This window comes from Aulonocara stuartgranti (assembly GCF_965226115.1).
Source record: "Aulonocara stuartgranti genome assembly, chromosome: 3".
NCBI classification, from domain to species: domain Eukaryota; kingdom Metazoa; phylum Chordata; class Actinopteri; order Cichliformes; family Cichlidae; genus Aulonocara; species Aulonocara stuartgranti.
In genome coordinates, this window is record NC_138941.1 from 70,719,390 (window position 1) to 70,746,126 (window position 26,737).

At 41.0% G+C, this 26,737-nt stretch overlaps 3 protein-coding genes across 2 annotated transcripts in view; 1 reads left to right on the forward strand and 2 right to left on the reverse strand.

The window, feature by feature from the left end:
• LOC309693309 (hemicentin-2-like) overlaps positions 1-26,737 on the forward strand; it is a 1,543,010-nt gene that overhangs the window by 1,324,911 nt on the left and 191,362 nt on the right.
• The window catches only part of LOC309693926 (nuclear factor 7, ovary-like), a 318,283-nt gene that overhangs the window by 71,634 nt on the left and 219,912 nt on the right, over positions 1-26,737 (reverse strand). The window lies entirely within an intron of this gene.
• Positions 6,530-8,416, reverse strand: LOC309696189 (nuclear factor 7, ovary-like). The gene has a single exon (XM_082517343.1). The coding sequence runs from the start codon at positions 8,351-8,353 to the stop codon at positions 6,962-6,964; it is 1,392 nt and encodes a 463-aa protein (XP_082373469.1). The 5' UTR covers positions 8,354-8,416; the 3' UTR covers positions 6,530-6,961.

Genomic DNA, 26,737 nt, shown 5'->3' on the forward strand with positions numbered 1-26,737 from the left:
AATGTGATACGTTTTGTGACGCTGCTGGCACGCCGTTTGATTCTATTAAACTGGAAACAAAAGGTGCTTCCTACCATATCAGCGTTAATACAAGATGTATTGAGACACTTGCAGCTGGAAAGAATTAAACTCCTACTAAAGGGGAGGTTGGAGGAATTCCATTCAACCTGGCAACCTTTTATAGATTTCTTCAATACTGTACAGATATAAATGGTCACTGAGCCTTATTGGTAGTTCGATAAATAGCATCCTCTGTCCAACGTTGTTTGTTGTTGCCTTTTTTGTTGTTGTTGTTGTTGTTTTGTTTTTACTTTGTTTTTTCCTATTGTATATATGCAATCATTTATATTTGAATCTTAGTAGCCTTTATGATAAAGAACACTGGAAAACCAAATAAAGAGATTTGAGAAAAAATAAATAAATAAATAAATAAATAAATAAATATTGAAATATCTTTTGAATTAGTTAAATGTCAGAATAAAGAGAGACAGAGCTATTTTTATCACTTTCATCATATTTAGGAGTACATGTACACTAAGTTTATTGTTAATTAATAAGAAAACTCCAGACGATTCGATTCTGAGCTGAAGAAGCTTCTGATAGGTTAGTAGAGTCCATGTGAGTAAATCGGTGGCACAGCTGTGGATGCATATAAGGCAAAACACAGAGCCTGTTTCTGTGACATGGGAACATCAAGAGATGTCAACCAAAACACCAGGAAAAGAACTGTGGAGCTCCATAAGTGTGGCTCAAGTTTGAATACAATTTGGTGTCATTTACAATTAAGAAATACAGACAGTTTCTCTCTTTACTCTTAAAGTTAACAAATATTGTTATTGATAAATAATATATTTATCAATCTAAAAAAATAAACATTTAGTCTGATTTGATGTTACAATTAAAAAGTGTTTGTTTTTATCTGAAGAGTTTGTAAATATCTGGTTTCAACTGTATATTTGATGATTGTCAGCACAAAGAGGGAGAGAGGAACAGAACAGAGATGAACAAGAGCAGGTGAGACACACATGTTAGTCAAATGGTTGTTTACCAAAAGTATCACTGTATCACAGGTACTCATGTTTCTTTTTAGGTTTGCTTTTTTTCAAATTCTGTATTTATTAAGTTATGCAGGCTTGTTTGCACAACAAGGCTAAATAATTATATAAAATTTTCCATCCATCCATCTTCATCCGCTTTGTCCGGGGCCGGGTCGCGGGGGCAGCAGCCTAAGCAAAGAGGCCCAGACCTCCCTCTCCCCAGCCACCTCCTCCAGCTTATCCGGGGGAACACCAAGGCGTTCCCAGGCCAGCTGAGAGAGATATAATCTCTCCAGCGTGTCCTGGGTCTGCCCCGGGGCCTGGAACACCTCACCCAGGAGGCGCCCAGGGGGCATCCTTGTCAGATGCCCGAACCACCTCAGCTGGCTCCTTTCGATGTGGAGCAGCAGCTGCTCTACTCTGAGCCCCTCCCGGATGGCCAAACTTCTCACCCTATCTCTAAGGGAGAGGCCAGCCACCCTTCGGAGGAAGCTCATTTCTGCCACTTGTATCCGCGATCTCGTTCTTTCGGTCACTACCCACAGCTCGTGGCCATAGGTGAGGGTAGGGACGTAGATCGACCGGTAAATTGAGAGCTTCGCTTTTACACTCAGCTCCCTCTTCACCACGACGGACCGGTGCAGCATCCGGATTACTGCAGCTGCAGCCCCAATCCGTCTGTCGATCTCCGGCTCCCTTCTCCCATCACTCGCGAACAAGACCCCGAGATACTTGAACTCCTCCACTTGGGGCAGGAACTCATCCCCGACCCGGAGTGGGCACTCCACCCTTTTCCGGCTGAGAACCATGGCCACAGATTTGGAGGTGCTGATCCTCATTCCCGCTGCTTCACACTCGGCTGCGAACCGTTCCAGTGTGAGCTGGAGGCCCTCACCCGATGAAGCCAACAGAACCACATCATCCGCAAAAATCAGAGATGAGATTCTGAGGCCACCAAAGTGAAAGCCCTCCGCCACTTGGCTGCGCATAGAAATCCTGTCCATAAAAATTATGAACAGAACCGGAGACAAAGGGCAGCTAGTCGAACCTCGGATATAAAATTTTCTGAATCTAAATATTGTACTTTGGTAGAATTAAAAAATAAGTGTAGTGCAGGTCTATGATGATTTTTAGTGCTACTATCATCTAGTTCTGATTGTGGTTCTGTCTTGGTTAAGTCCTCAGTAGTCCTGGTTTTGAACTGTTGTAGTCCTGTTTTAATTCTGGATCAGTTCTGGGTCTGGTTGAATTGAGGTTTAGTCCTCGTGTCTTGATGCAGCCCCGACCTTGTTCTGCCTTGCTGCTTAATTAAAAAACTAGTTTAAGGTGTCCTGCACATGTGATCTATATTTTTCCCTATATAAAGTCATTCTTTTTTGAACAAAACTCAAAACAGAGCCAATTAATCATTCAGTCATTTCTAACCCCCCCCCAAAAAAAACAAACAAAAAACAAACAAAAAAAACAAAACCCACATGCATACTACCCTTTAGGGCTAAGCCCCGGGCGTTTCAAATGTCTGGCTCCGCCTCTGGTCTATGCCAAACCAGAATTTTAAACTGCTTTTCCAATTCGCCTCTCAAAATTTCTGATTCACAGTTAAGAGTGTGGCATGTGCACATGACATGTTTTCACCATTTGTAAGCCAGAAGAGTGACTGCTCTTGAAGCCTGGTTGTTGCACAATACTAATACTCTTACTGCCACTACTTCTTGTTCTACTAGTACAGCTACTGCTACTGCACAAGCACCTCAGAGGGACATATGCAACAAGGCTTGGAGGTCAGACACGTAGGGCCTGCAGGGTGGGGATCCAGGTGCCACATGGTGTTGCAGCTGATAAAGCCATAAACTATGCCCATTTTGTTGAAGTGATCACCAGTTTGCTGGGTTTTTTAGAGACACAGAGTGAGAGCGATCATGTTCTACATTACTGTTTTTTAATGGATTTTCAGAGCTGTTGATTTATGAAGCAGTCTTCATGGAAACATGTCAAGTCTGTTTTTGGGATTGAGTGTTAAATTGTCACAGTTTTAATAAAACCTGCATTTTCCTGCAATGATACTGGAGAGCAAAGAAAAGTTAGACGATGTTTATCCAGCTCTTCCAAAATGTACCTCACAAACATCTGCTGGATCCTGAATTCAACATTCTAGGGCCTATGAACAGGTTAACACTGAATGTTCTACGAACACTGGCCCAAAGGTAAAAGGTGAGAATTCCTCCGGTAAAATCTTTTCTTTTTCTTTTTAAATTGTAAGAGCCTTCAGGCACTATGGCAACAGGAATGCAAATATTAAAATGTGACGAAGAAAAGCTTGAAAATAACATTTTCACCCACAAGCACAAAACCAAGAGCCCTAACATGTGATTAGTTTTGACTTGCTGCTATAACTAAAACATGGTGCAGCTGTTGTGTTGTTTAAGAATGGAGAACGCATTTTTCAGCGTGGGAGCGTCAGGCCTCACATTTCGGAACAGCTTCTAATGGAGCCTCACTGCGTCTAGAGACTGGAGATCAGGTGTTTTTATGTCTCTGGGTTAATTTCAAATATATGACAATCATTTTCACCATTCCACCTTCAGTGGTCATCTTCTTTTTACCATGTAAAAAGGGAAATGCTTGTCTCTGTCCACAGTCAAAGATAAAGAGCAGCTGTACCTGGGCCTCCTTGTTCTGATGGTTGTTTGTCCATAACGGACGTCTTCAGTTCTCACTGCTGAGTAGATCACAGCTGAATCAGTCTCTGTACAATAAACACATTAAAATTACTGCAACAGTGCTGTGATATTATTACACTACAGCGATGGAGACATTTCATTCTGTTCTTTTAAGCTTATTAAAAGCATTAAATGGTGTCTTTATATAAACTGCAGCAACTTTTCACAGTTTTTATTTTATTTTAACACCTCTGCTGCAAAACAGTGAGAACAAAGAAATGAGGAAGTTTCTGAGAAAAAGAAGAACGGCGGCCACAGAGCTGCAGACTGATGCACTTTTACCACAGAGCATGAAGGAAACATGCATGACCAGTGTTATCAGCCAAACCCAAACACACTGCAGCAAGAAGCTCCATCAGTGTCACACTAACTCGAGTCAAAAAGAAGCAGCACAAGTTTAAAAGAATAAAAAGTCACTGATGGATATAAAGGACATTTTATCTGTTCAGTCTCTTCATATGTCTCATGTTCACATGTTCCATATCTTAACTGTGTGTAGCAACAACAGATAACACACATGTGTGGGCCTCATCTGAGCTCTGACACATGTAGCTCAGTGACAGCACTGTCTCTCTCTGCCTCTCTGTCTACATGGCTGTGAACAAAAATATAAACACTGAGGCTTCAAAATGCAGCATCTACAACACTGTCACTCTGCCTCCACCATGGAGACCGTCTCCATGGTGATGAGTACAACTGGCAGCTGAAACTGTTGTGAACTTCTCCATGAGTCATATTTCCTGTTTCAGAGCTGCTGATTGGCTCTTTGGGCCCTTTACCTTCAGGAGGTCATGGACGAAGCACTGAAGTCGTTTATCACGTAAAAAATATTTTTAGTTTATAATAATTTGATAAATAATAAAATATTAATAAAAACTGGAGGTTTTTTTAGAACTTAGATTTTAAGCTATTTATGCCTTTTTTGCTGCTCTTTTTTAAACTTATTCCCTTTAAACTGTATTTATTCTTTTTAAAATATATTGGTTATTGCACTGTAGAGGCTGCTGAGGAACAGTATTTCGTTTCAGGCTGTGTAACACGAAATGACAATAACCAATAAAGTCTTGAGAGCTGCCATCATTGTTCCAGCAGGAGGCAGTAAAACACCAAACTGCACCTGTTGTGCTGAAAAGGTGTGAGCATGTGCAGTAACCCAGTAAGTTACCTGAATATCTCTCTCACACACACACACACACACACACACACACACACACACACACACACACACACACACAGTACTGATACTAATGACTCGCTCTCAGATCTATTTGGGTTTAATGTCAGGGTATATTTGTGGATGAAAGTTTTGGTAGGACACATGATGTGGACAGTCTGGTAATCCCAGAATATTTTAATGTAAGAAAACTCCAGACAGCTCTGGAGAAAGTTTCAGAGTAAAAGCCCTGGAGTGTTTTACATGTTATTCTGTTGGATTAAATCTGACGGAGCTGATTCATAAACACTTCACTGCCAGGTATCAGGTGACCTGCAGAGACTGATCCTACAAACACTCAGAAACAGAGTAAACCAAACTGCACCACAGTGATCAGACGAAACCTTCCTGACATGAACACAGCTCCTCAGTAAAAACTGTGAACCAGCAGAGAGACTACACCCAGCACCATACACCACCTCTCTGACACAGTACACCCTCGGGCAGGTGGTGTCCCCATAAACAGTCTGAGAAGCTCTGATTATTTACTATGTTCAAACAAACTGAGTGTCCACAAACGTCTGAGCTCACAGTGAGAGCTGCTGGCACAGTTTGGAGGTGTTCTGCCCCCTGCTGGACACACAGAGCTACAACATGAGGATCAGAGGAGGCTGGTGCTGCTTCACCTTTAGACACAAGAAGGAGGTCAAAAAATGTAAAAACAGAGATTGTTTTTAAACCTGTAAAGGAGGAAATCCTGACGAACCAATCCACAGCCAGAAAAGAAGTCTAACTCTGTGCTGCTCCAATCAGGAATCAGCTCTGTTACTGTGTGAGTGTGTAAAGTCACAGAGTAGCTGGTTTCAAATGTATCTATAAAGTTTATTCACATTTTATTTAGGCTTCAAAAAACAGTCCAAGTTTATTTCTTTGGACTTTGTTCACTTAATGGATGTTTCCCTGCATTTCTATTTTCACACAGTTTATTTCTTACAGCAGGAAAACTGAACAGAATGTATGTAAGAGGTCAGAGTGAGGATGACGTCACTTAATACAGGAAATACATGTTTGTCTGTTTTGATGATGAAGGACTTCTTCAGCTCTGTAAACAGCTACACTTGAGAGGACAGAGGTGATTTCATGGATCAATAACAATGTGTTTATCAGCTTTCATCATCGCAGTGCAGACATGACGTCAGATCTATCAGAGTGAAGGCCGTCTCTCTGATGACGTCACAGAGCAGAGTCCTTCTGTCCAATAAAGGATCTCAGATCAGCTGCTGCCATCTTGTGGCCACAGTTGGTTACTGTCTCTGAAAGTTGTCTCATGTTTCCTGTTGTCCTGCTAACAAAGGCTGGAGCTCATCATGCTGAGAGGGCAGCAGCATTTTGTGGCTCTTCACACATGTTCATTATATTCTGATGATCCTGGATGGAGACAAACTACAGATAAGTGTGTTCAGCCCAACTAGTTTATCTCATTACAGCAGTTTGATGTTTCCCTTTGAATCCCCCTGAAGATCCTGACAGTGAAGCACGTACATAATACTCCAGCCTTTCAACTCTGAGCTTATTTAGTTCTATTAATACACTGAAATCTCATTTGTGTCATGAAGAAAGTCTTTAATCAAACAGAATTCAAAGATCAGAAACATTTCATATATGGAGTTAAACATGAATCATTGTTTCAACAACATATTTATTGTTGTCATAAACAGACAAGAAGACAACAACAAACTGCTCCTCCCATTCAACACATGTCAGTCCATATCCCAGCAAACTAAATCATCTCCATTTACACATCAAATAGAAACATGAATCACTTGTAATGATTAGAAACTTGATAGAATTTCAAATCTAGTTTGGGGAGTCATTCAGTGAGAAACAGTGAAATGATTTTCCATGTGAAAAGGTGGACAGCAGAAACAGAAAGAAACAGTGAAACTAAAAGAGAAACAAAGAGCTTTGGAACAACGAGGCAGCAGGAGGACAGCTGCAGTTTAACAGCTTCAACTCACTGACAGGAAACAACATTAGAAACATCATCATCCTCAACTCATCTGCTGCACTGACACTGACACCTTCAACGGACACACCTTCACTGTATCATTAGTGCGAATGTATGGAAACAACCTGTGAGTGAAAGTGTGTGTGAAGGTGTGTATGTGTGTGTTAGTATCAGGATCAGAGAACGACAGCTTTCCTCTGTTCCAGTCCAGATTCACTCTGATCCTCTGGAGCTTCTTCTCTACTGAGAGAGCAGTGAGAGGAGCTGATGGTGAGAGTGTGTAGTACGTACCTAAACTGCACCATATTCTCCATAATCCAGACCATATGTCTCCCTTCCTCTGCACAGACTCTGCTAACACACCCAGTCCCCACACTGTACTGTCTCCAACTTCAACATCCCAGCTGTGAGTCCCTGAGTTAAAGCCCTCAGAGCCCAGGACAGAGATGTAATAATCAAACCTCTCTGGATTATCAGGAAGCTGCTGCTTCTCTCCTCCTCGTCTCACACTGGTCAGATCTTCAGACAGGATGAGGCTTGGATGAGCAGTGTTTGGGTCCAGAATGAGAGGAGTGTAGGAGACCATGTCCTTCATGTTGTTCCAGATGTTGAAGGTCAGGTTGCCCAGGTGTTTGGCCTGGTCTATCAGAGCTCCTGAGGGCAGCTGTGGATCATCCAGCAGGGGGCAGCGCTGGACTCTTTCCACTGCAGCCTTGTAGTTGTGCAGGAATGAGACGTCTTCAGCTCTCAGCTCCTCCTCTGTGGCTCTGACTGTGTCTGAAAGAGCTGCTATCTCTCTGCTCAGAGCCTCCATCTTCTCCTTCATCATCCCACTCTTCTGCTCCTCTTCCTCCCTCAGTGCAGCCAGCCTGGCCTCCTCTTCCTCTGCTAGAAACTGCTGAAGCTTCTTAAACTGCTCCTTAATCTGCCTCTCTGTGTGTCGGGCCTGGACCTTAATGTGTTCTGCTGTTTGATCAAACTTCACTTGAACTTCTTCACAAACCTTTAACTTCTTCTTTAAGGGCTCCAGAGTTTCCTGAAGTTCCTTCTTGTGTTGTTGTGCAGCTTCATCGATGGGTCTGAATCTGTGATTGGTGTGTTTTTCTGAGTCTCTGCAGATGTGACACACTGGCTGCCGATGGTCCAGACAGAAGAGTTTGAGTTTCTCAGAGTGCAGAATGCAGAGAGCCTCTGAAGCTCTCTGATCTCTCTCCTGTAAGAACGACTCACACAGGTTCCTTAAAGCCAGATTTAAAGGTGGTTCTTCCCTTGAAGATCTTCTCTTACAAACTGGACACTCGTGTGTTGGTCTCTCTCTCCACCATCTCTTCAGACAGTCTTTACAGAAGCTGTGGCTACATGACAGAATAACAGGATCTCTGAAGACCTGCTGACAGACCGGACAGCAGAGATCCTCCTCTGATCTGGAAGCCATTGAGTCTGTGAGTGAAGCTGAAAACAGCAGACAGGAAGTACAGTCAGTCCTGGCTCCCCTCCCTCCTCTACCACCTTCACTGAAACTTCCTTTGAGTCGTGTTTTTGCTCAAACTCACATTCAGTGTGTGGAGCGTCAGCAGCTTGAAGCAGCAGTGTTGGAGTTTTCCACTTTTCTCTCCTGTAGCTGGACTCACTCAGAGGAAGCTGCTAGTTTGGTCTGAGCTCAGTCTGATCGTCTGTGCGTCTCTCTTTACTGAGGACGAAGAACTTCCTGTTTCCTGGTTTGTCACATTTGAGTGACGTGAGGGGAGGAGAAAATGTTGCTGTTTGACTTTTAACTAAGGTGTGTTTCAATCCTGCCTGCAGCTCAAAAGCTGTAAAAGAGGTTTTTTGTCTTTTCACCTCCACAGGTCACAACATGAAACCTGTTGTGAAGTTTATAAAATAAAGTGTCACTCGGTGGTGCAGCTGTTTGTCAGCTTCTATTTTAGACTTTGTTCTGGTTCTTGTTCAGGTTCCCAGCAGTGGGAGTGTAATGCAGTCACACACACACAGGTGGTGTTAAGGTGGATTCACTTAGTTACAGACAGTGGTGTTATTTCCTGTAACTAAGGGTGTGTTTCACTCCAAAGTTCCGACATTAACCTGCCAGAAGTTGTAAAAGTTACTAATAAAGAGCTTTTCTCTCATTTCACATGTTGTCCACAATCTCCTCGTGATTACCTCTGGAAAGCCCCATGGCACAGCTCTCCATCCAGTGCAGCTTTATGGTCATTGCTGTGGTTCCAGAATCTTCTCATGATGACCAGTAGGTCCCCAAACAGCATGACCTTTGACCTCAACCCCTGCCTGGGCTGTCAGCTATGGTCCCTACTTCTCGCTGGGTCTCTGAAGGTTTCTCAGGAGATTCCACCCTTGGGATCATTTCTTCCAGCAATGCTCTGCTGCACCTGCATCTCCTCACTAGAGGAAAAACTTCTATTTGGAAAACATGTCAACCATCATCAAACCAAAATTTCCTTTCAGTTCAGTGAACTTCACTTATCAAAAAATATAATTATTTATTATTTATTAATTATATTATTGGTTTATCACGTTTTCACTTTCACTTATAGGCCATCAAAGTGTTTATTGTCTTTACCCAAATAATTGGAGCAGAACTTGTTCCATATTCAGTTTTTCAGCAAAACGTGTTTGAGAAAAGATTCATTCTTATATCTGGAGGAATAAATATATTTCAATAAATATTAACGTTAGCCTGCGACTTTGTTCCAGTTTTGAATTTTGGCCCACTGTGTATTTGAGTTTGACACCCCTGATCCATAGCTGGCGATTTTTTGTTTTTATGGGCCGATGGATTTTTTTTTTTAAGGAAGGGTATATATAATGAAAGGTGTTGGATTGGCCAATTGGTCATGATCGACTCTGGGCTGGACCAATTACAGCCGAGGAGGCCGGATGCACCCTCCCCCTTGTTTAGCAATCACGTGATTTTCGCGCATTGCATGCTGGGAACTCGTGGCAAAACAATCCAAGTACCGCATCAAATGCAAGCATTTGCAGCACCGCAAAACGTTCATTCTCCGGTTCCAATACCTTCTTGTTTTTTCTTTGCCGCACAAAAAAGTCTCGACGAAAAGACAAAGAAAAGATACGAGGAAAAAATCAAAGGAGTGAAAGGGTCAGACCCTTACGAGCACACAGAGGGACCAAAGACGTCAGCGTGCTGCCCAACTTTCACCACGCTCATATTTATAATCATACGGTTCTTGGAGTGAGTGCATACACTCATGAAGTTTAGTAACTTCAGGTCACTGCAACAAGCCCAGGTACAGTTTACCGACGGATGGGTGCAGGACCTTGAAATGCACCGTGTAGAACGAAAGACCATCGTACGAACAAAGGTAAGTTTACCAGTCTCACAAATCGTCGTCATAAATACACATTCGTTAACCGTTTATTAATATAACCTTTGAGCTCAGCGGTAATTAATTAGTAGTGGAAATAATTTCTGGTTCATCACAGAAATGTAGCAGTGACAATAATATTGTATGCTGTAATGTAGTGATACAAAACACCTGTTTTACCCTGTGAATAAAAGTATATGTTTCTGTCAATGTACCATAATAACAGAAGCGAAACACAATATTGTGTCAGGACAATTCACTATTTGTGCACAATAAACAAAGGAGCAATTTCTGTTCAGCGCCAGACTTGCTTGTAACCTATATCACCAATTATGTTAAGAAAAATGACGCATTAACTACAACAAAACTCTGACCTTTGTGGGAATGCTTGGAGCAGACTAACCTGTGAGCTGGAGAGTTCTGGGACGTTATGTTTGGTATATCCAGACCATCCGTCGGCTCTTACTTCGGAAACATGGCTTAAAAAATTTCACTTCAACGATGTAATCCGATAAAAAAAAAAACGATCTCTTTACCCGTCGGCTTCCCGTGGCTGTCATGCGACCGGCTGTTGCAGTCAATAATACAACAGCTTCTTGCCATTTTTTGTGTTTCTTTTTATCGCTGTGTAACTGAGTTCAATTGAAAGCCTGCGTGCGCTAGTACCGCTTGCCACAAGTTCCCAGAATCCTTTGCGGTTTTACCCCTGAATGACGTCACATTTTCAATCTTCATCCCGACTTTTTGTCCCAGTCCAGCCTTGCCCTGATCTAACCTCTCCTCTTCCTCACAGCTCTGATGTCTCTGAGGGAGATGTTGTGACTGTAATCTGTGAGGAGGACCAAAGCTTTTCTGATTGGACTGTGAGGAGAAACACAAGCAAACTGCAGAGGGCTGAGTGTGGAGATGGGCGGGGACAACAGCAACGTGATCAATCATGTTCAATCAGTACGCTGGTGCCTCACGACACCGGAGTTTACTGGTGTGAGTCCAGTAATGGTGCCATCAGTAACCTGGTTAATATCACAGTCACTGGTAAGCTGATCACTCTCACTTTACTTCTTATTGCATCCACAAATTGAGCTGAACATGCAGGTACATAGATTCTGTGCTGTTCTTCACTGATCACCTGCCTGACTGACAGAGTAATGAAGGACTTCCCTCCCTCGGTGCTTCTTAATGTGTGAGGATATTCTCCATTACTGAGTTAAGACTTCCTTATTTAGATCTAAGCTCTGGATTATCTTGCACGTCTCGTGGCTCCCAAATGTCTCTTAAGTTATTATCCTCTGTAGCCTCATACTTTAGCTTTACTTGGCAAATGTGAATGCTTTGTGTGCTGACAAACCCTTTTGCATGTAGTGTTTTTATGAAAAGCCTTATAATTGCCTAATTCTGTGTTTTTGTTCTGTTACAAAAGCAGGCATTCTTACTGTTGTTTAATATTTTACTCAAACCTTTAAGTTTAATTCAACACAAAAAGCCCCACTGTAAACAAATCCACAGAACAGAACCAAACTCCGCAGCCAAACAGTTTGTCCTCAGTGCAGGTCGACATTCAGAAAAACCAGCTGCCTCAGCTTGGATGGGCTGATGTGGTTTCTCCTTAGTATCTGCCCAGTTTTTGAGAAGACCCTCCAAAGGAACAGATGTTGCCACAATGCACAGTCTCCCCTCCATCACCTTCAACAGGTAGGGAAAGACTGTGGCCTTGGCCTCCCACCAGCTCTGTGGGCCTTCTCCTTGTTGGATGAGGGGCTCCTCAAGATAACATTTCATCTCCATCATAACATCAGCTGTAGTATTTCTCTTTGCAGCATCTCCTGTAGCTCTTTCATCAAAGAGGCTCCACACAGCAGACGTCTGTGGCTCCTCCTTCACTTGGCCCTGTAATGGTGGAGCTGGGTGGGAGTGCACTTTGCTGCTGCAGTTATTCTCTGAAGTGCCTCATCAACAGCTCTGTTGTCACTGAATGCAAGCTTTTTAAATCTACCATCCAGTGATGCAGCTTCTGAGTGGACGGTGTTGAACTCCACACACAGAAACTTTTCACACTCACTGCTAATTTTGTTTTACAGTGAAGCCACTCTGCTCTGCTAGTCCCAATATCTTTCACCTGCAGCAGATGCTGCTTCGTTTGCAGCTGTCAGTCATATTTCTGTGTTTTTGTGTCGCACTCTCCTCCACACTGCTGTCTGTCATCTCACAGGTATGATGTGCGGAGCGATGCTGAACTTCCAATCCCAGCGTTTCATGTTGCAGGATCAATTCCCATATGAAAATATCAATATCTAATTTGATTACATTTGTTTTTCATCATAAATATGACAGACAAAAGTAAATTCAGCAATTAGCAGGATGGTCTGCAATACCCTGTTAACAGGAACTACACTCACCACCTCTCATTCATGTGCGTGTTACGGCTCTGCAAGAGTGTGAGCCAATGAGAAACCAGAGGCACAAAACTTTAGACCACAAAACACACAATCTGATGTTGGTTTGTAAAGATGTTGCTGATGAGACTTTGTAGAAAGCAGCTGGTCTGAGTGATGTGATCAGAGTGCAGCAGATAATGTCTGACAGCAGTTTGAAGAGCAAATGGATTCTGTTCTGTTCTTCATCATCACCTACCTGACACCTCACACCTGTTTCTCACCTGCAGGTCACACAGGAGGATCTGTTGGACTGAAGGTCAGCCTGTCAGTTCCTGCTGTGCTTCTCGTTGCTGCTGTTTTCTTGATGTAGAGAAAACAAAAACAACAAAGAATCAGGATCCAGCCTCATGTTGAGCTGCAGCAAAATAAAATGTCTGAATCTTTTTAAATCAGCACTCTTAGTCTCCCGCTGGTGGTTTCAGCGTTGTCAGTGAACCTGGGGAACATGAGATGATGCTGGTAACAGAAATCAAAGGTAGTGAACAGCAGACAGGGATCAGCTGCAGGTTTAATACACGTCCTGAATTTGGTTTAGTTTGAAGTTTCTGTAAAATAAAACCAAACGTTGTGATTTGTCTCTTTATGAATAAAGTTGAATTGAATTTCTCTCTGAGCTCCTGCTTCTGTTGTCTGTCAGTGATTTTATCAGTTGGACATCAAGTAAAACTTTGGATAAAATGAAAACTGTTCACACAGTGTCTGTAAATCCACGGGTGAAAATAACACATGTAACATTCACACAAGTCCACGAGTGATTGAATGAAATGTGATCATGGAAAAATAAATTCAAAACTATTCAAGACTTTTACCATTAACTGTCATTCTATTATGAAGTAACAGGAAGGTAATAACACTATAATATAATAATAATAAAGAAAATTAAAAAATATGGTATAACAGAGCTCACTGCCTCACACTGTCGATAGCAGCATTTCTTTTTAACCTTATTTCATTTAAGGCTCAGACGATCATCTGTTTTCACTTAAAGTAGTCTAGCTCTGATATCACTTTAGCCTCTGGATGGAGGATTTGCTATGTTAACTTATAGATAATAAACTCAACGTATTACAGACCAAAACCAAACACGTCCGTAGTATAAGACTGGATTTAACTCCCTTCACACCTGTCTCGACACAACAGTCAGGTCAGTCCCTTCCCTTTTAAGAAATCCACCTTAAATGTATTTTAAATGTAAGTGATGCAAAATGAATTTAATATTTTATCTTTAGTTTGTCAGGTAGCATCAGGTCAGATGGATGATGTTGGGTGAGATGGAGCAGACAGAGATGTCATCACAGCTGAGAGGAAGCAAAAGCCTCAACATCCAGGCTTAAAAGTGATGTAGGGAGCTAAAGCTAAAGCTCTGCTTTCTTTGTGTGCTTGTGCTAACAGCAACTAATGAGAAATGTGATGACAATTGTCCAGCTTTGTCCTTTTATATTCTACCAAATGTGAAGTGAACCTGTGGTTATACAGTATAAGATAAGAGCATCTTTATTAGTCCCACATGTGGGAAATTTGTTTTGTTACAGCAGGAAGTGGACAGTGCAGTTACATAGCAAACATGAGAGAACACTGGAATAGAATAAGAAACTGTACACAACTGTACCCAATAGAATAGAATAGAATGATAGGATAAAAATAGAATACACATGCTACATACAACTGAGTACAAATACAACGTTGTCAGAAAAAGAGTGTTACACTTAGTCCTATTGCACATGTGTGTGTTTGATCAGCTGCAAAGTCTTTGTGGTGGAGTCTGACAGCAGAGGGGAGGAAATCTCTCCGCCCACATCGTGGGTGCCGCAGCCACTGAAGGAGCTGCTCTGAAGTGCTATAAAGGTTTGTGATGATCAATACAGGTTTACAGCTCAGATCATACTGAGTTCATTATGACTGATATAAATATGTGATAGAAGAATAATAAATCGAGTAAATTGTGATTGACAAACAGTTTTAAAGAGAAAGTTTGTTAGTTTAAATTGTGTGAAAGGTCAGAGATGGAGAGAACACCAGGCTGGGGCTGAATATCAGTGTATTACATGCAAATCTGATTGGATGACAGGACAGAGCATAAACTGAAGCTGGCATGGATGTTCTGGGTCTCCTGCCTCTGTGAGATCAGCAGGTCAAAGATTCAATAGCAAAACTTGGTTGTTCCAGCAGCGACGCCGAGGGCAGTGAGCTCTAAAAGCCTCCCAGATGAAAACGTGCCCGATCGAGAGGTGATCTGCTGCTGATGGGTGACGAACCTACTCAGGTCTCCAGCTCTTATCAGAGGAGGCAGTGAAGACACCTGAACTTCAAGGCAGTCAGGCTGGGCGAGTCTGTGATTACATACTTTTATCTAAGTACAATCTGAGTATTTTACCTGTAAGTAATCTTACAGTATTATGTTATATTGTGAGTCCTTCTTACAGATCTTCCTAGGTTGAAAATTAAACAGTACTAAATGTAACAAGTAGACAGCAGCACTAAAGTCATCAGTTTAATGGACACAGAGGAAGCTTTTCAAAGGCTTAAGAAGAATAACATGATGCTAGAACATCACATTTTATAATATGACAGTAAAAATAACTCACAGAGATCATCTTCTATGTTTTCCTCCATAAGGGCAGCGAGCCTGGGTCCAGCTATTTGAGTGGTGCCTTGTTTTGGTGAAGCTTTTAAATTGCTTGGCCTTTGAGGCCTGCATGGAGCTCAGGCTGACACTAAGCACAGGAAAGGCCCACAGTGGGTGCACACACAGGATACAGATCTGTCAGTTCATGATCATGATCAACAACCACTGACCAAAGCCCACTGATCTCTGACCTCCCAGCCCATTCTTCCTTCAGTGGGCTGCTTTCAGTCATTATGCAAATGTTCTGTTTATAAGATTGAGGAAACCTGCAGTCAGCTCAGACTGAAGAAGTCACCTGGATGAGTGACGAAACGTTTCTCCCACAAAACGCTGCGTCCAGATGAACAGAATCAACTTTTGGAGATTTACTTTCCTGGATGATTGAGCATGCATCAAGACGTTTGGCAGCTGTAGCAGTCGTGGAAAATTCCCTCTGTGGCAGAAAATCTCACAGATGCAGTCTTGATACCAATAGATGGATAAAAACTGGAGGAAATCCTCAGAGGCCTTGAAAACTCCTAAATGGAAGTAGCTTCTTCTGCTGGGTCTATTCTGTTGGTCTGAGACTGGCTTCCCTTCATTGGCTTCCTGTTAAATCCAGAATTCAAAATCCTGCTCCTCACATACAAGGTCTTAAATACTCAGGCCCCATCTTATCTTAATGACCTTGTAGTACCATATCACCCTATTAGAGCACTTCGCTCTCGCTCTGCAGGCCTACTTGTTGTTCCTAGAGTATTTAAAAGTAGAATGGGAGGCAGAGCCTTCAGTTTTCAGGCCCCTCTTCTGTGGAACCAGCTTCCAGTTTGGATTCAGGAGACAGACACTATCTCTACTTTCAAGATTAGGCTTCAAACTTTCCTTTTTGCTAAAGCATATAGTTAGGGCTGGACCAGGTGACCCTGAATCCTCCCTTAGTTATGCTGCAATAGACGTAGGCTGCCGGGGGATTCCCATGAAGCATTGAGTTTTTCCTTTCCTTTCCTTTATGGTTATGTAAGTTCCAGCTGGAAGGTGATCATCGGTTGGAGATTGAATGGGGACGACTACAAGACTGGTTGTCCCTACCTATGCCCCATTTCCAATCAGGCTGTGCTTACTTGTGTGATGAAGTTTCTGCATCTAGAAGAGCTAAATTAGTTTTTTGTAGAAATTATTATTATTGTAATTAATTATACATTTTTGTAGCTGTAGGAGTGGGAAGCCTTTTACGTCATTTTTGTTTCCTTTCTACAAGGCTTTGTTTGTTGTGTTAGATGTGTCCCTCTGATGTTCCTCTAAAGACAAATAAAACATTTTGTTTTGGTGAAACTGTAAAACTTGCTGTGGCATTGGTGCTTGAATGGGGAAGTCATTTTTTGTGTTGCATACATCTCTGGGCAGATATTTGGGCAGTAATTTTGAACACCATGTAAAAATGTCAGTGGACATAATGCAAAACCCAATGCTTCAAATCACAGCATCTAAAACCAAAATTGTGCCAAAGATGCCTCATTTCTGTTCAATAGGATAAAACAATGCTAGCTATGTTATAGACACAGTAACCCAAGGAAAGCAGTAAGTACACTGACTGACATTGTTACTATGACAACAACAAGCTGACATTTGGACAAAAAAAACCTTGGAGTAATTATTGAGAAAAACATTAAATTTAAATAAAGTTTTAAAAAACACATGACCAAAAATGTAACTAAAACACATCCTCTGGATGTTTCCAGAATATTTTAAATAAATAAATAATTTAAGGAACAACAACAAAAGAAGATCTATAATCAGCATTTATCTCTTCTGTTTTATTTGATGGTGGGGAAATCATAATCATAAAGAGGCTTCTGATTAGAATTTATTTGTTATAAATGTGATTTATATAAACTTTCATTTAGTACGGTGTGTTGATTATATGTAATATAATTTACTTATTATTTATTTATATTCAGTTTTTATTCCTGAGGATTTTGGTTTTTTTTTATAAAAACTAAAATCAGGACAGAATAATTATTTTGCTGTCTTATTTTATGAATCATTTCGATGTAAGCAGCTATCTTTTGAATATGTGGCTTTACAGCTGAAGGCCCATCCAAAGTTGTGTTTCTTAATGTTTACAGGCCTCCCAAATACTGCACAGACTTTTTTAATGACCTCAGTGAACTGCTGTCTGTGATCTGTGTTGATTTCGACTGTGTAATTATTGTTGGGGATTTTAACATCCATGTGGACAACCCTCAGGACAAAGGGACTAAAGACCTGAGTAACACTCTGGGCAACTTTGGGCTGACTCAGCATGTAACAGAGGCCACACATAATAGAGGACACACTCTTGACCTACTGATCTCCAAGGGCCTGAGCATTTCAAACATTACTGTGTCTGATGTGGGCGTGTCTGATCATTACTGTGTTTTCTTTGAAAGTAAAATCTCAGCCCACACAAATATATCAACAGCTGTGATCACAAAACGGTGTATAACTGAAAACAGTAGTGAGATCTTTAACCAGGTCTTCCCATTAACACCTGACCTGTCCAAAGGTTCAGTCAATGAGCTCGTCAATAGCTTCAATGCTAACATGTTAAATGTAATGGACACTATTGCTCCCATTAAGGTGAAGGTTATCTCTGGAAGGAAAAAGTCTCCATGGAGAAACTCCACACTGGTGAAAAATGAAAAAAGAGAGTGTAGGAAAGCTGAGCTTGAACTTCATTCAACCATGGCCTGCAATGACTTTGCCAAATTCTTCACAGAAAAAATCCAAAAGATTAGACAAGCAGTTGGTACATCAACAGCAGATCCAGGATATGTACTGTGTCCACCGAAAAACTGTTTAAACACCATGAAACAGTTTCACCCGATTAACAGCAAAGACCTGGAGGACATCTTAGGTCAACTGAACTCCTCCTCCTGCTGTTTAGATGTCCTGCCAACAAGTTTTTTCAAAAAGGTCTCAAAGACTTTAGAGTCAGACCTGTTACAGATCGTCAACTTTTCCTTAATGTCAGGTGTGTTTCCGGAACCACTAAAAACTGCTGTAATAAAACCTATACTGAAAAAGGACAATCTTGACAAGACACAAATGAAAAACTACAGGCCGATCTCAAATCTCCCATTTGTAAGTGAGATCATTGAAAAAGCAGTTTCTCAACAGCTCAATTACTTCTTAAAACAGAATAACTGCTACGATGCCTTCCAGTCAGGTTTTAGACAAAACCACAGCACTGAAACCGCTCTGACCAAAGTGTTTAATGACATATGTCTGAATACAGACAGTGGAAAAATGTCAGTCCTAGTTTTACTGGATCTCAGTGCAGCATTTGATACAGTTGACCACAGCATATTACTCAAACGACTGGAGAACTGGCCAGGTCTTTCAGGAACTGTACTAAACTGGTTCAAAACATACTTAGAAAACAGGAAATACTTTGTATCAATAGGTAACTTCACATCTGAGCAGACAAGTATCACATGTGGAGTTCCCCAAGGTTCCATCTTGGGACCCCTTCTGTTTAACATCTACATGCTCCCACTGGCACAGATTATAAAGAACAACAAAATAAACTACCACAGCTATGCAGATGACACACAAATATATATCACAATGTCACCTGGAGACCGAGGCCCTGTACAGGCTCTTGGTAAATGCATTGAGGAAATTAATGACTGGTTGTGCCACAATTTTCTCCAGCTAAACAAAAACAAAACTGAAGTAATAGTCTTTGGTGCCAAAGAAAAACGATTACAGCTCACCAGAGAACTTCAATCTATACACCTAAAAACCACAAACCAGGCGAGAAATTTGGGTGTAGTGATGGATGCAGACCTAAACTTAGAAAAACACATTAAGACAATAACAAAGTCAGCTTACTATCACCTCAAGAATATATCAAGGATAAAAGATCTGATGTCTCAACAGGACCTGGAAAAACTAGTCCATGCATTCATCTTTAGTAGGCTTGATTACTGTAACAGCATCTTTACAGGTCTACCTAAAAAAATCAGTCAGACAACTACAGCTCATTCAGAACTCTGCTGCTCGAGTCCTCACTAAGACCAAAAAAGTGGACCACATCAGTCCAGCTCTGAGGTCCTTACACTGGCTGCCTGTCCGTCAGAGGATAGACTTTAAAGTTCTGATGCTGGTCTATAAAGCTCTGAATGGTTTAGGACCAAAATACATCAGTGACCTCCTGACCCAGTATGAACCTTCCAGATCCCTCAGGTCATCTGGATCCGGTCTTTTATCAGTTCCCAGAGTCAGAACCAGACACGGAGAAGCTGCATTCAGCTTTTATGCTCCTTATATCTGGAACAAACTCCCAGAAAGCCTCAGATCAGCTGAAGCACTCAGTTTATTTAAATCCAGGTTGAAGACTCACCTGTTCTCAGCTGCATTTGAATAAAGCACCAAATCCACACTTTTAAGCTTAAATTTCAAAACTAACATTTTAACTACTGATTTTATCTATTGTTCTGATTTTATCTACAGTTTTTTTAAATCATGCTTTTTATTGTTTTTGTTTTTTAATGTCTCTGTAAAGCACTTTGAATCACCTTGTTGTTGAATTGTGCTATATAAATGAACTTATATAAATAAACTTGCCTCGCCGCTTTCAGCCACATTTACAAAAACGCTCCTCCTGTTCTGATTTTTCTGATAATAATCAGAAAGTGCTGAACTCCTCTGAGCTGTTACAGGAACAGATGTTGGCAGATGTGTCAGTGACAGAGTTACAGTTAGAGAGGTCAGTGAGCAGGATTTCTATCAGGATTCATGTCAGATTTATTATAATGATGTCTGTTGGTTCACACTCACGGCTGCTTTGGACTGATTCCAGCTCAAAGAGCATCAACATGTTTTCATGTTTCCATCATGATGAGGAGCAGAAACTCTGAGGATTCTCCTGAACTGACTACAGTAAGTCATCCACAGCTTCTGCTTTATATTCTACATATTATTCAGTAAATAATAGATAATTACTGATAATTAGACACTTTCAAAGGGAGAAAAGTAAAAAAAAAAATCTGTAGTTAAGAAGTACAGATACTCAAGCTGTACAAATACTCCGGTAATAGCTGAAGTACTCATTAAACTTCTTTACAGAAGTAAAAGTGAAAACTACAGGCTCTGAAAAGTACTCAGGTCCTACTGTAGTACTCAGTAAAAGGTAGTCTGGGGTTAAAGTGGATGTGGCAGGTAGAGGAACTCTACGACTGAGTGCAGCAGGGATAAAGAAATAAGTCGGAATCATTTGTTTTGTGAGCTCCAGCTGTTTCCAGGCTGTGATCAGCTGATCTACAAGCAGACGTGAGCCATCAGCGCTCGTGTAACACAGTACAGTACAGAGCTGTCAGAATGAATCACCCAAGTTTAGTCTCACACTCTTTATCCAGGTTGTTGGCAATTATTAATTAATCGCCCTTCAGTGTCACATCAACACAGTGTCAACACAGCAAAGTGAATGTGCCACACACTCCATGTGTCATCTACTCATCACCATCTGAAACTATAACCTTCATGGGCCAATCACAGAGGACGAGACAGACAAAGTAAAACTAGACACAGGAAGTAGGACTCACTGGTTCTCCATAAAGAACAGAGATTTGCTCTCTGTGGCTCCAACACAACTGACTTTTGACTTTTTATTCATTAGGACAAGTTCATTTCAATTCACTGACAGCTTGTCTCTACACGTCTACCTGTTGCATTGGAAACGGGTTCATTTCCTATAACTGTGACACCTTGTTTTACCTGTTAAACAGGACAGCAAAGTGAAACAAGAGTCAGTTGGTTCAGCTGTTTGGCACAGAGGTCAGTTCAGCCACAGATTTACATTTTTAGCATTTTTTTTCTTTTTTAATCGCTCATTTAAAAAACAAAAGCTCACCTAAAGTAGTTTCTTTTGAACCTACAGAGAAAGCAGATCGATTAAACCAGCCTCACAGTTTTTATCTTCATGTGGATTTTTTTTCCATCCTGATGATCAGAAGAGTGTTTGAGGAGTTAACAGATCTGTTAAGAACAACAGTAAGTGTTTGTTGCCTTTTTCTAAAATCATTTTCAGTTCTTTAGGTAAAACGTTTCAGTTTTCTTGGTTAAAGTTTGGTTAACATCAACCCACAAAAATATTTGAACAGAAACTCCAAAAACGAGTGAAACTAAATTTAAAATATAATTTCATTTTCAGTGGATGTTAACCATGAAAAGCCTGAAAGATCATTGGTAGAAAATTCAAATTATATTGGTCGAACATATCAGACTTTCAAAGCATCTTCAAAGTGTTGAGTTTAAACGAGCAGCTGAACAACAGATCAGCTCTGACCCTCAGGGACATTCAGATTTATTTAAACCTTTAATCTGATCGGATGTGTTCAGGTTTAAACTCAGGTTCAGTTATTGAGTGAAAACACCAACAGACTCAGACATTTAGAACAAACTAAGAGTCAGATCAGCAGAAACAGAGAACACGGACATGTCTGCTGTAACTGCGTCACTCTGCTCCACGCTGATGTTTGTCCTGTTCGTCTCTGCAGGTGAGATTTAACTGATAGAAACTAAACTGAGTTTATTTCTGAGATAAAGAGTCTCAGTCTGGTTTACATGCTGATTATATTTCTCTAAGAAGTAGTTTGTTACTCATTCAGTGTTGCGATCGACACAAAGCTGGGTGGAGTCTGTGTGTTGGTGCAGTTTGCAGCACAGACACAAAGAAGTGTAATGTGTGTGTCAGTGTGATGTGTTGTAGTGTCAGGAGTCAGGATGCAGCTACAAAGCTTTTTGTTCAGTGTATACAAACAGCTGTAGCTCCATAAAGGCAGCATGCAGAGACTCACAGTGTCTTATAATGAGAGGCTGCTTTCTCTCACACATGTTGTTCACTTATTATCAGCACATGTTGTTGTTTGTGAAACAGAGTTATTGTAGTTTTTTTTCTCATTAGTTTGAGTTTTTATTCCATTTGGACTTTTTGTGTTTAGTTCAGTTTAGTTTCCAGATGATTTTCTTCTTTTTCAGGTTTGATTATTTATTGCTTGAAGAGTTTTAATAGTTTTATTCTTTTTTCATTCTTACTGTTTGGAGGTTTGTGTCAGAGGCCAGATTCAGGAGCATCAGTACAGCTGTTACAATAAAAAGCAGTGACTCAGTCTGACAGATGTCCAGAGTCTCAATGAACTCGTCCATCAACAACATTTTATCAAACTAACAGATTCTAAAACCAAAGATTTGTTTTTCAGATGATGTTTTTCATCCGTCTCAGTCTTTGCTCATGAACTTTGTCTCCAAACGTCTCAGCCTGAGCTTCCCTCTGATGAACTCGTTCATAATCTCGTCCATTCTGCTCTCAATGAAAATCTGAACATGTTCAGCTCGGCCTCCTGTCTTTGTGTCAGAGTCTCCAAAGCAAACATGACAGCAGCTCACTGCCATCTTCAAACCTTCCCTTTCACTCTTGCTGCTGTCCTTCTGTCACAAATCAGCCCTGATGAAGATGCTCGGGATCAGGTGAGGAGGAGGAGAAGACTCGCTGTGGTGACACTTGAAGGGACACAAGAAGAAACACAATCAAAGATCATCATCTAATAACAGAAGACAATCTTTTATTGTGTGTTTCTGATTGGCTGCTGTAGAAGTGAACAATTGTACTTTGACCTTTAACCTCTCTGCTCTGTGTTGTTTCCTCTTTCAGACCAGAAAACCATCACAGCTGAGTCTGGACAGGACGTCACTCTGACATGTCGAGCTGCAAACAACAACATCATTATTTTAGAGTGGAGCAGAGCTGACCTGGGAGATGAATATGTGTTTGTGTTCCGGGACGGTCACTTTGTTCCAGCCAACCAGCATCCATCTTTTAAGAACCGGGTGGATCTGAGGGACAGACAGATGAAGGATGGAGACGTGTCTTTGATTCTGAAGGATGTGAACACTGCTGATAGTGGAGCATACGAGTGTCGTGTCTTCATGGAAGAAACACGCTCATGGAAGTTCATCAGCAGCATCCACCTTCATGTTGTTCCTCCAGGTGAGTGAGTAGAGTTGAGTGTGTGTGTGATCAGAGGTGAAGCTGCTTCCTGGTTGTTGATGTTTGTTTCTAAAGATGTTGCTGATGAGACTTTGTAGAAAGCAGCTGGTCTGAGTGATGTGATCAGAGTGCAGTAGATAATGTCTGACAGCAGTTTGAAGAGCAAATGGATTCTGTTCTGTTCTTCACTCATCACCTACCTGACACCTCACACCTGTTTCTCACCTGCAGGTCTGACAGGAGGACAAGAGAAGGATGAAGACAAAGAGAAGGAGGATGGATCTGTTGGACTGATTGTTGGTCTGTCAGTTCCTGCTCTGCTTCTTGTTGTTGTTGCTGTTGTTGGTTTTTTGATCTACAGAAAACATAAACAACAGCAGAGAGTGGAAACAAACCAGCCTCCTGTTTAAGTGCAGCAGGTTTAAAATGTCTCAGAGGTTTTTCCAGCTTTGAGTCTGCCGCTGCTGTTCAGAGTTCTGGGTGTTGTCAGTGTTTAAAATCCTGCAGAAACAGATGAACTGAGCACAGACAGCAGGCCCACAGCACTGTAGGTTTATTTCAGTTTTATCTTTAATGGCTGCTTCTGTTTTTGCTGACAGCTCATCTCAGTGGACGAGTTTCATCTTTAAAAACAGTCTTTACATTTCATAGTAACTGGAACATCCAGAGGGCTGTGACTACAAATCAACTTCAACACAGTCAGGCTTTCTTTGTGTTAGCTGGCTCAACTAAACCTGAAACTGCAGTCAGAGACAGCAGGTATCACCGTGGTGATTATCACCTTTCTCTGCTTCAGGCTCTGAGCACGCTCAGATGAAAAGGAGCGTTTCATGTATCATGTGACTTTTCTTCTACACAAAATGGTCCCTGTGAGCGCCACCCAGTCCAATCAGAGACGTTACTCATTGATAACTTCACTAATGTCTCCACTACATGAATACAGGTACATTGTAACAGTGTGATGTGCAGTTTAGCTTCACTCAGTGGCTTCAGCAAGTTACAGTTTAACAAGCTGCACATATGAAACATTTCCTCCAGCAGAGAATCGACATCACAGTGAAAACGTGGCTCTAACAGCTGATTTAAAAACAAAACTCTGAACATGAAATGCTCCTGACCAGGTGATCTTTCACCATCAGTTACCATGGTGATTTAGCCTCTTTCTGACACAGAAAGCTCTGACTTTGAGTGTGACACAGCTCACTGAGACATTTTGTTGTGCACGCCTACTTTTAACTCTTCAAACAAATGAAATCAACACTTGAACATTTTTCACTTTGATGGTTTTGTTTCCACTGACTGTAGTTACATCATTTTGAGCTCAGATTACATATTTATGAAGTTTTTCACACCTGAATCTTTCAATCATCAAGATCTGGTTTCAGTTTTCTCTTTATCTTTGTGAGCTGTGTGTGTTGTTTACCCTCAGTATCCATGAACAGTGTTACAGACCTGGGATCAGTGTTTTTGTTTATAAGATCAAATATGACCTCATTATGTGAGTGTGAGCTGTGGACCACAAAACCTCAACAACACTAATCCTCGATCAGCTGTTTCACTAAAATTACATCCAAGTATGAACTCATCCCATCGTTCATGCATCAATTTGTAGCTGACAGATGGTTATGCACATCCCTGGTTGCCTAGGTAACCCTCTAACCTTAGATAACGCTATTGTTGTCACTCAGCAGTATGATTTAATGTAGTTGTTTCAATAGATCTCAAAGATAAGAAAAGTTCACCTCGGTACTCGCTGACTTCACATCAGTGATCAGTTATTGCGTTTAAAAAGTGTAGCTACTCGTCTTTGACCTTGTATGTATGTGTGTTTATGCTCTGATTGTATTTTCCTGCTGCTCACACAGCATTAGAAAAGCCTGAAAACTCAGTGTTCACAGAGTCTGTAAGCACCAAATGTTTGTATGAAGGACAGAGAACAAACAACAAAGGTCAGTGTGAGAGTGTCTCTGTATTTGAACAATAAACTCTTACTTTGGTTTAAATTATTTATTCTTTCATTTGTGTTGTTGGCAGAGAAGCTACATCATGTGAACTTCATCATATTGTCACATGTCATCACAGATTCAAAAGATGTAATATTTGTGTGTTTGTTATTAACAATCGTGCCCCCAGACGCCAAAACAGTGCCAGCAAACTGAAACTGAAAAAAAAACTGTAAGCAAAAAAGAAAGAAAAAAGATGTAAGTGTGAAAACTTTTTTCTTGTCTTAATGTCAATATTTATTTTTCAGTTTCATTTTAAGGTGGCATCGTTTTAACCCCAACAAAACAAAACAAAAATGACAGAAAGTCCATTGAAATCTGAAAAATATTCATTTTCTGTGCATGAACAAAAACTTTACTTTTTACAAGACAGGAAAACTAACAGTAGCTTTAAATTTTTTATAGTGTATCCTCATCCTCAGTATTGGAAACACGTCAAACTGCATTTCCTATAAAATCAAATCAAATCATAATGATCATGGAAATTTCTTGATCTAAATCCTCTTCTAGATTGAGTGGCAAAAACAAGAAGAGCTGCTGTTTGTGTTTGTGCAAGTGCAAGAAATACATATAGCACGCTCTCCATCCTTCTGCTAATGTTTAATGTACTGAAATTAATTCTAATTAATGAAATTAATGTCTAATTAAATTCAAAGAACTGAAGATAAACAGGCCACAGAAAGCACTTTGTCACCTCTGCTGTGATGTTAACTGTCGTGGTGCCTCAGACCTCGTCGTGTGATCTGACATTTACTGATTGATTTTGTCTGTTTTCAGGCTCTAACTTTACAGGAAGAAACTGTAAAATAATCAAATTATTCATCATTGTGAAAACTTCATCATGAAGCATTTGTGATGAGCTACATTCCTCTGAACCTTCAGTTTGGTTATTTATTTATTTATTTTCCATCCTTGTTCTTAATGCTTTCACCATCACAACTAGGGATGGGTACCGGTGTCCAGTGCCATGATGGCACCGGTTCTGACATAAACGGTAGTAACCAGACCAAAAAGCAGCGCACATTTCGGTGCTTTATTTCGGTGCTTTTTTTTCCTGAGCTGTGATACACTTCTAGCCAATCATTTTACGTTTCCGAGGATAGTAGGCAGGTCCAGGTACGTACGTTCTGTTAGAGCAGAGCTACAGATTAAAAATGTCCAAGGCGAAGCGGTCAAAAGTCTGGCTGTACTTCACAGCAAAATATGCAAACTCAGCAGCAACAAGTGCTTTAAGCTGATACTGTGCAAAGGAGGTAACACCTCAAATCCGATGAAACACCTGGCGACGCATAGCGTTTTTTGTTTTTTTTAAAGCCGAGAAATGCACCGTATTTGATGGCAGCAGCAGCCGTTCTTCTCTGCGTGAGTAGCTTCATGTTGTTCGTGTGTAATTTACGCTG

What these genes read in the sequence shown, in the direction of transcription:
- LOC309696189 (XM_082517343.1), bottom strand. Translation starts at nt 8,353, where the DNA reads ATGGCTTCCAGATCAGAGGAGGATCTCTGCTGTCCGGTCTGTCAGCAG.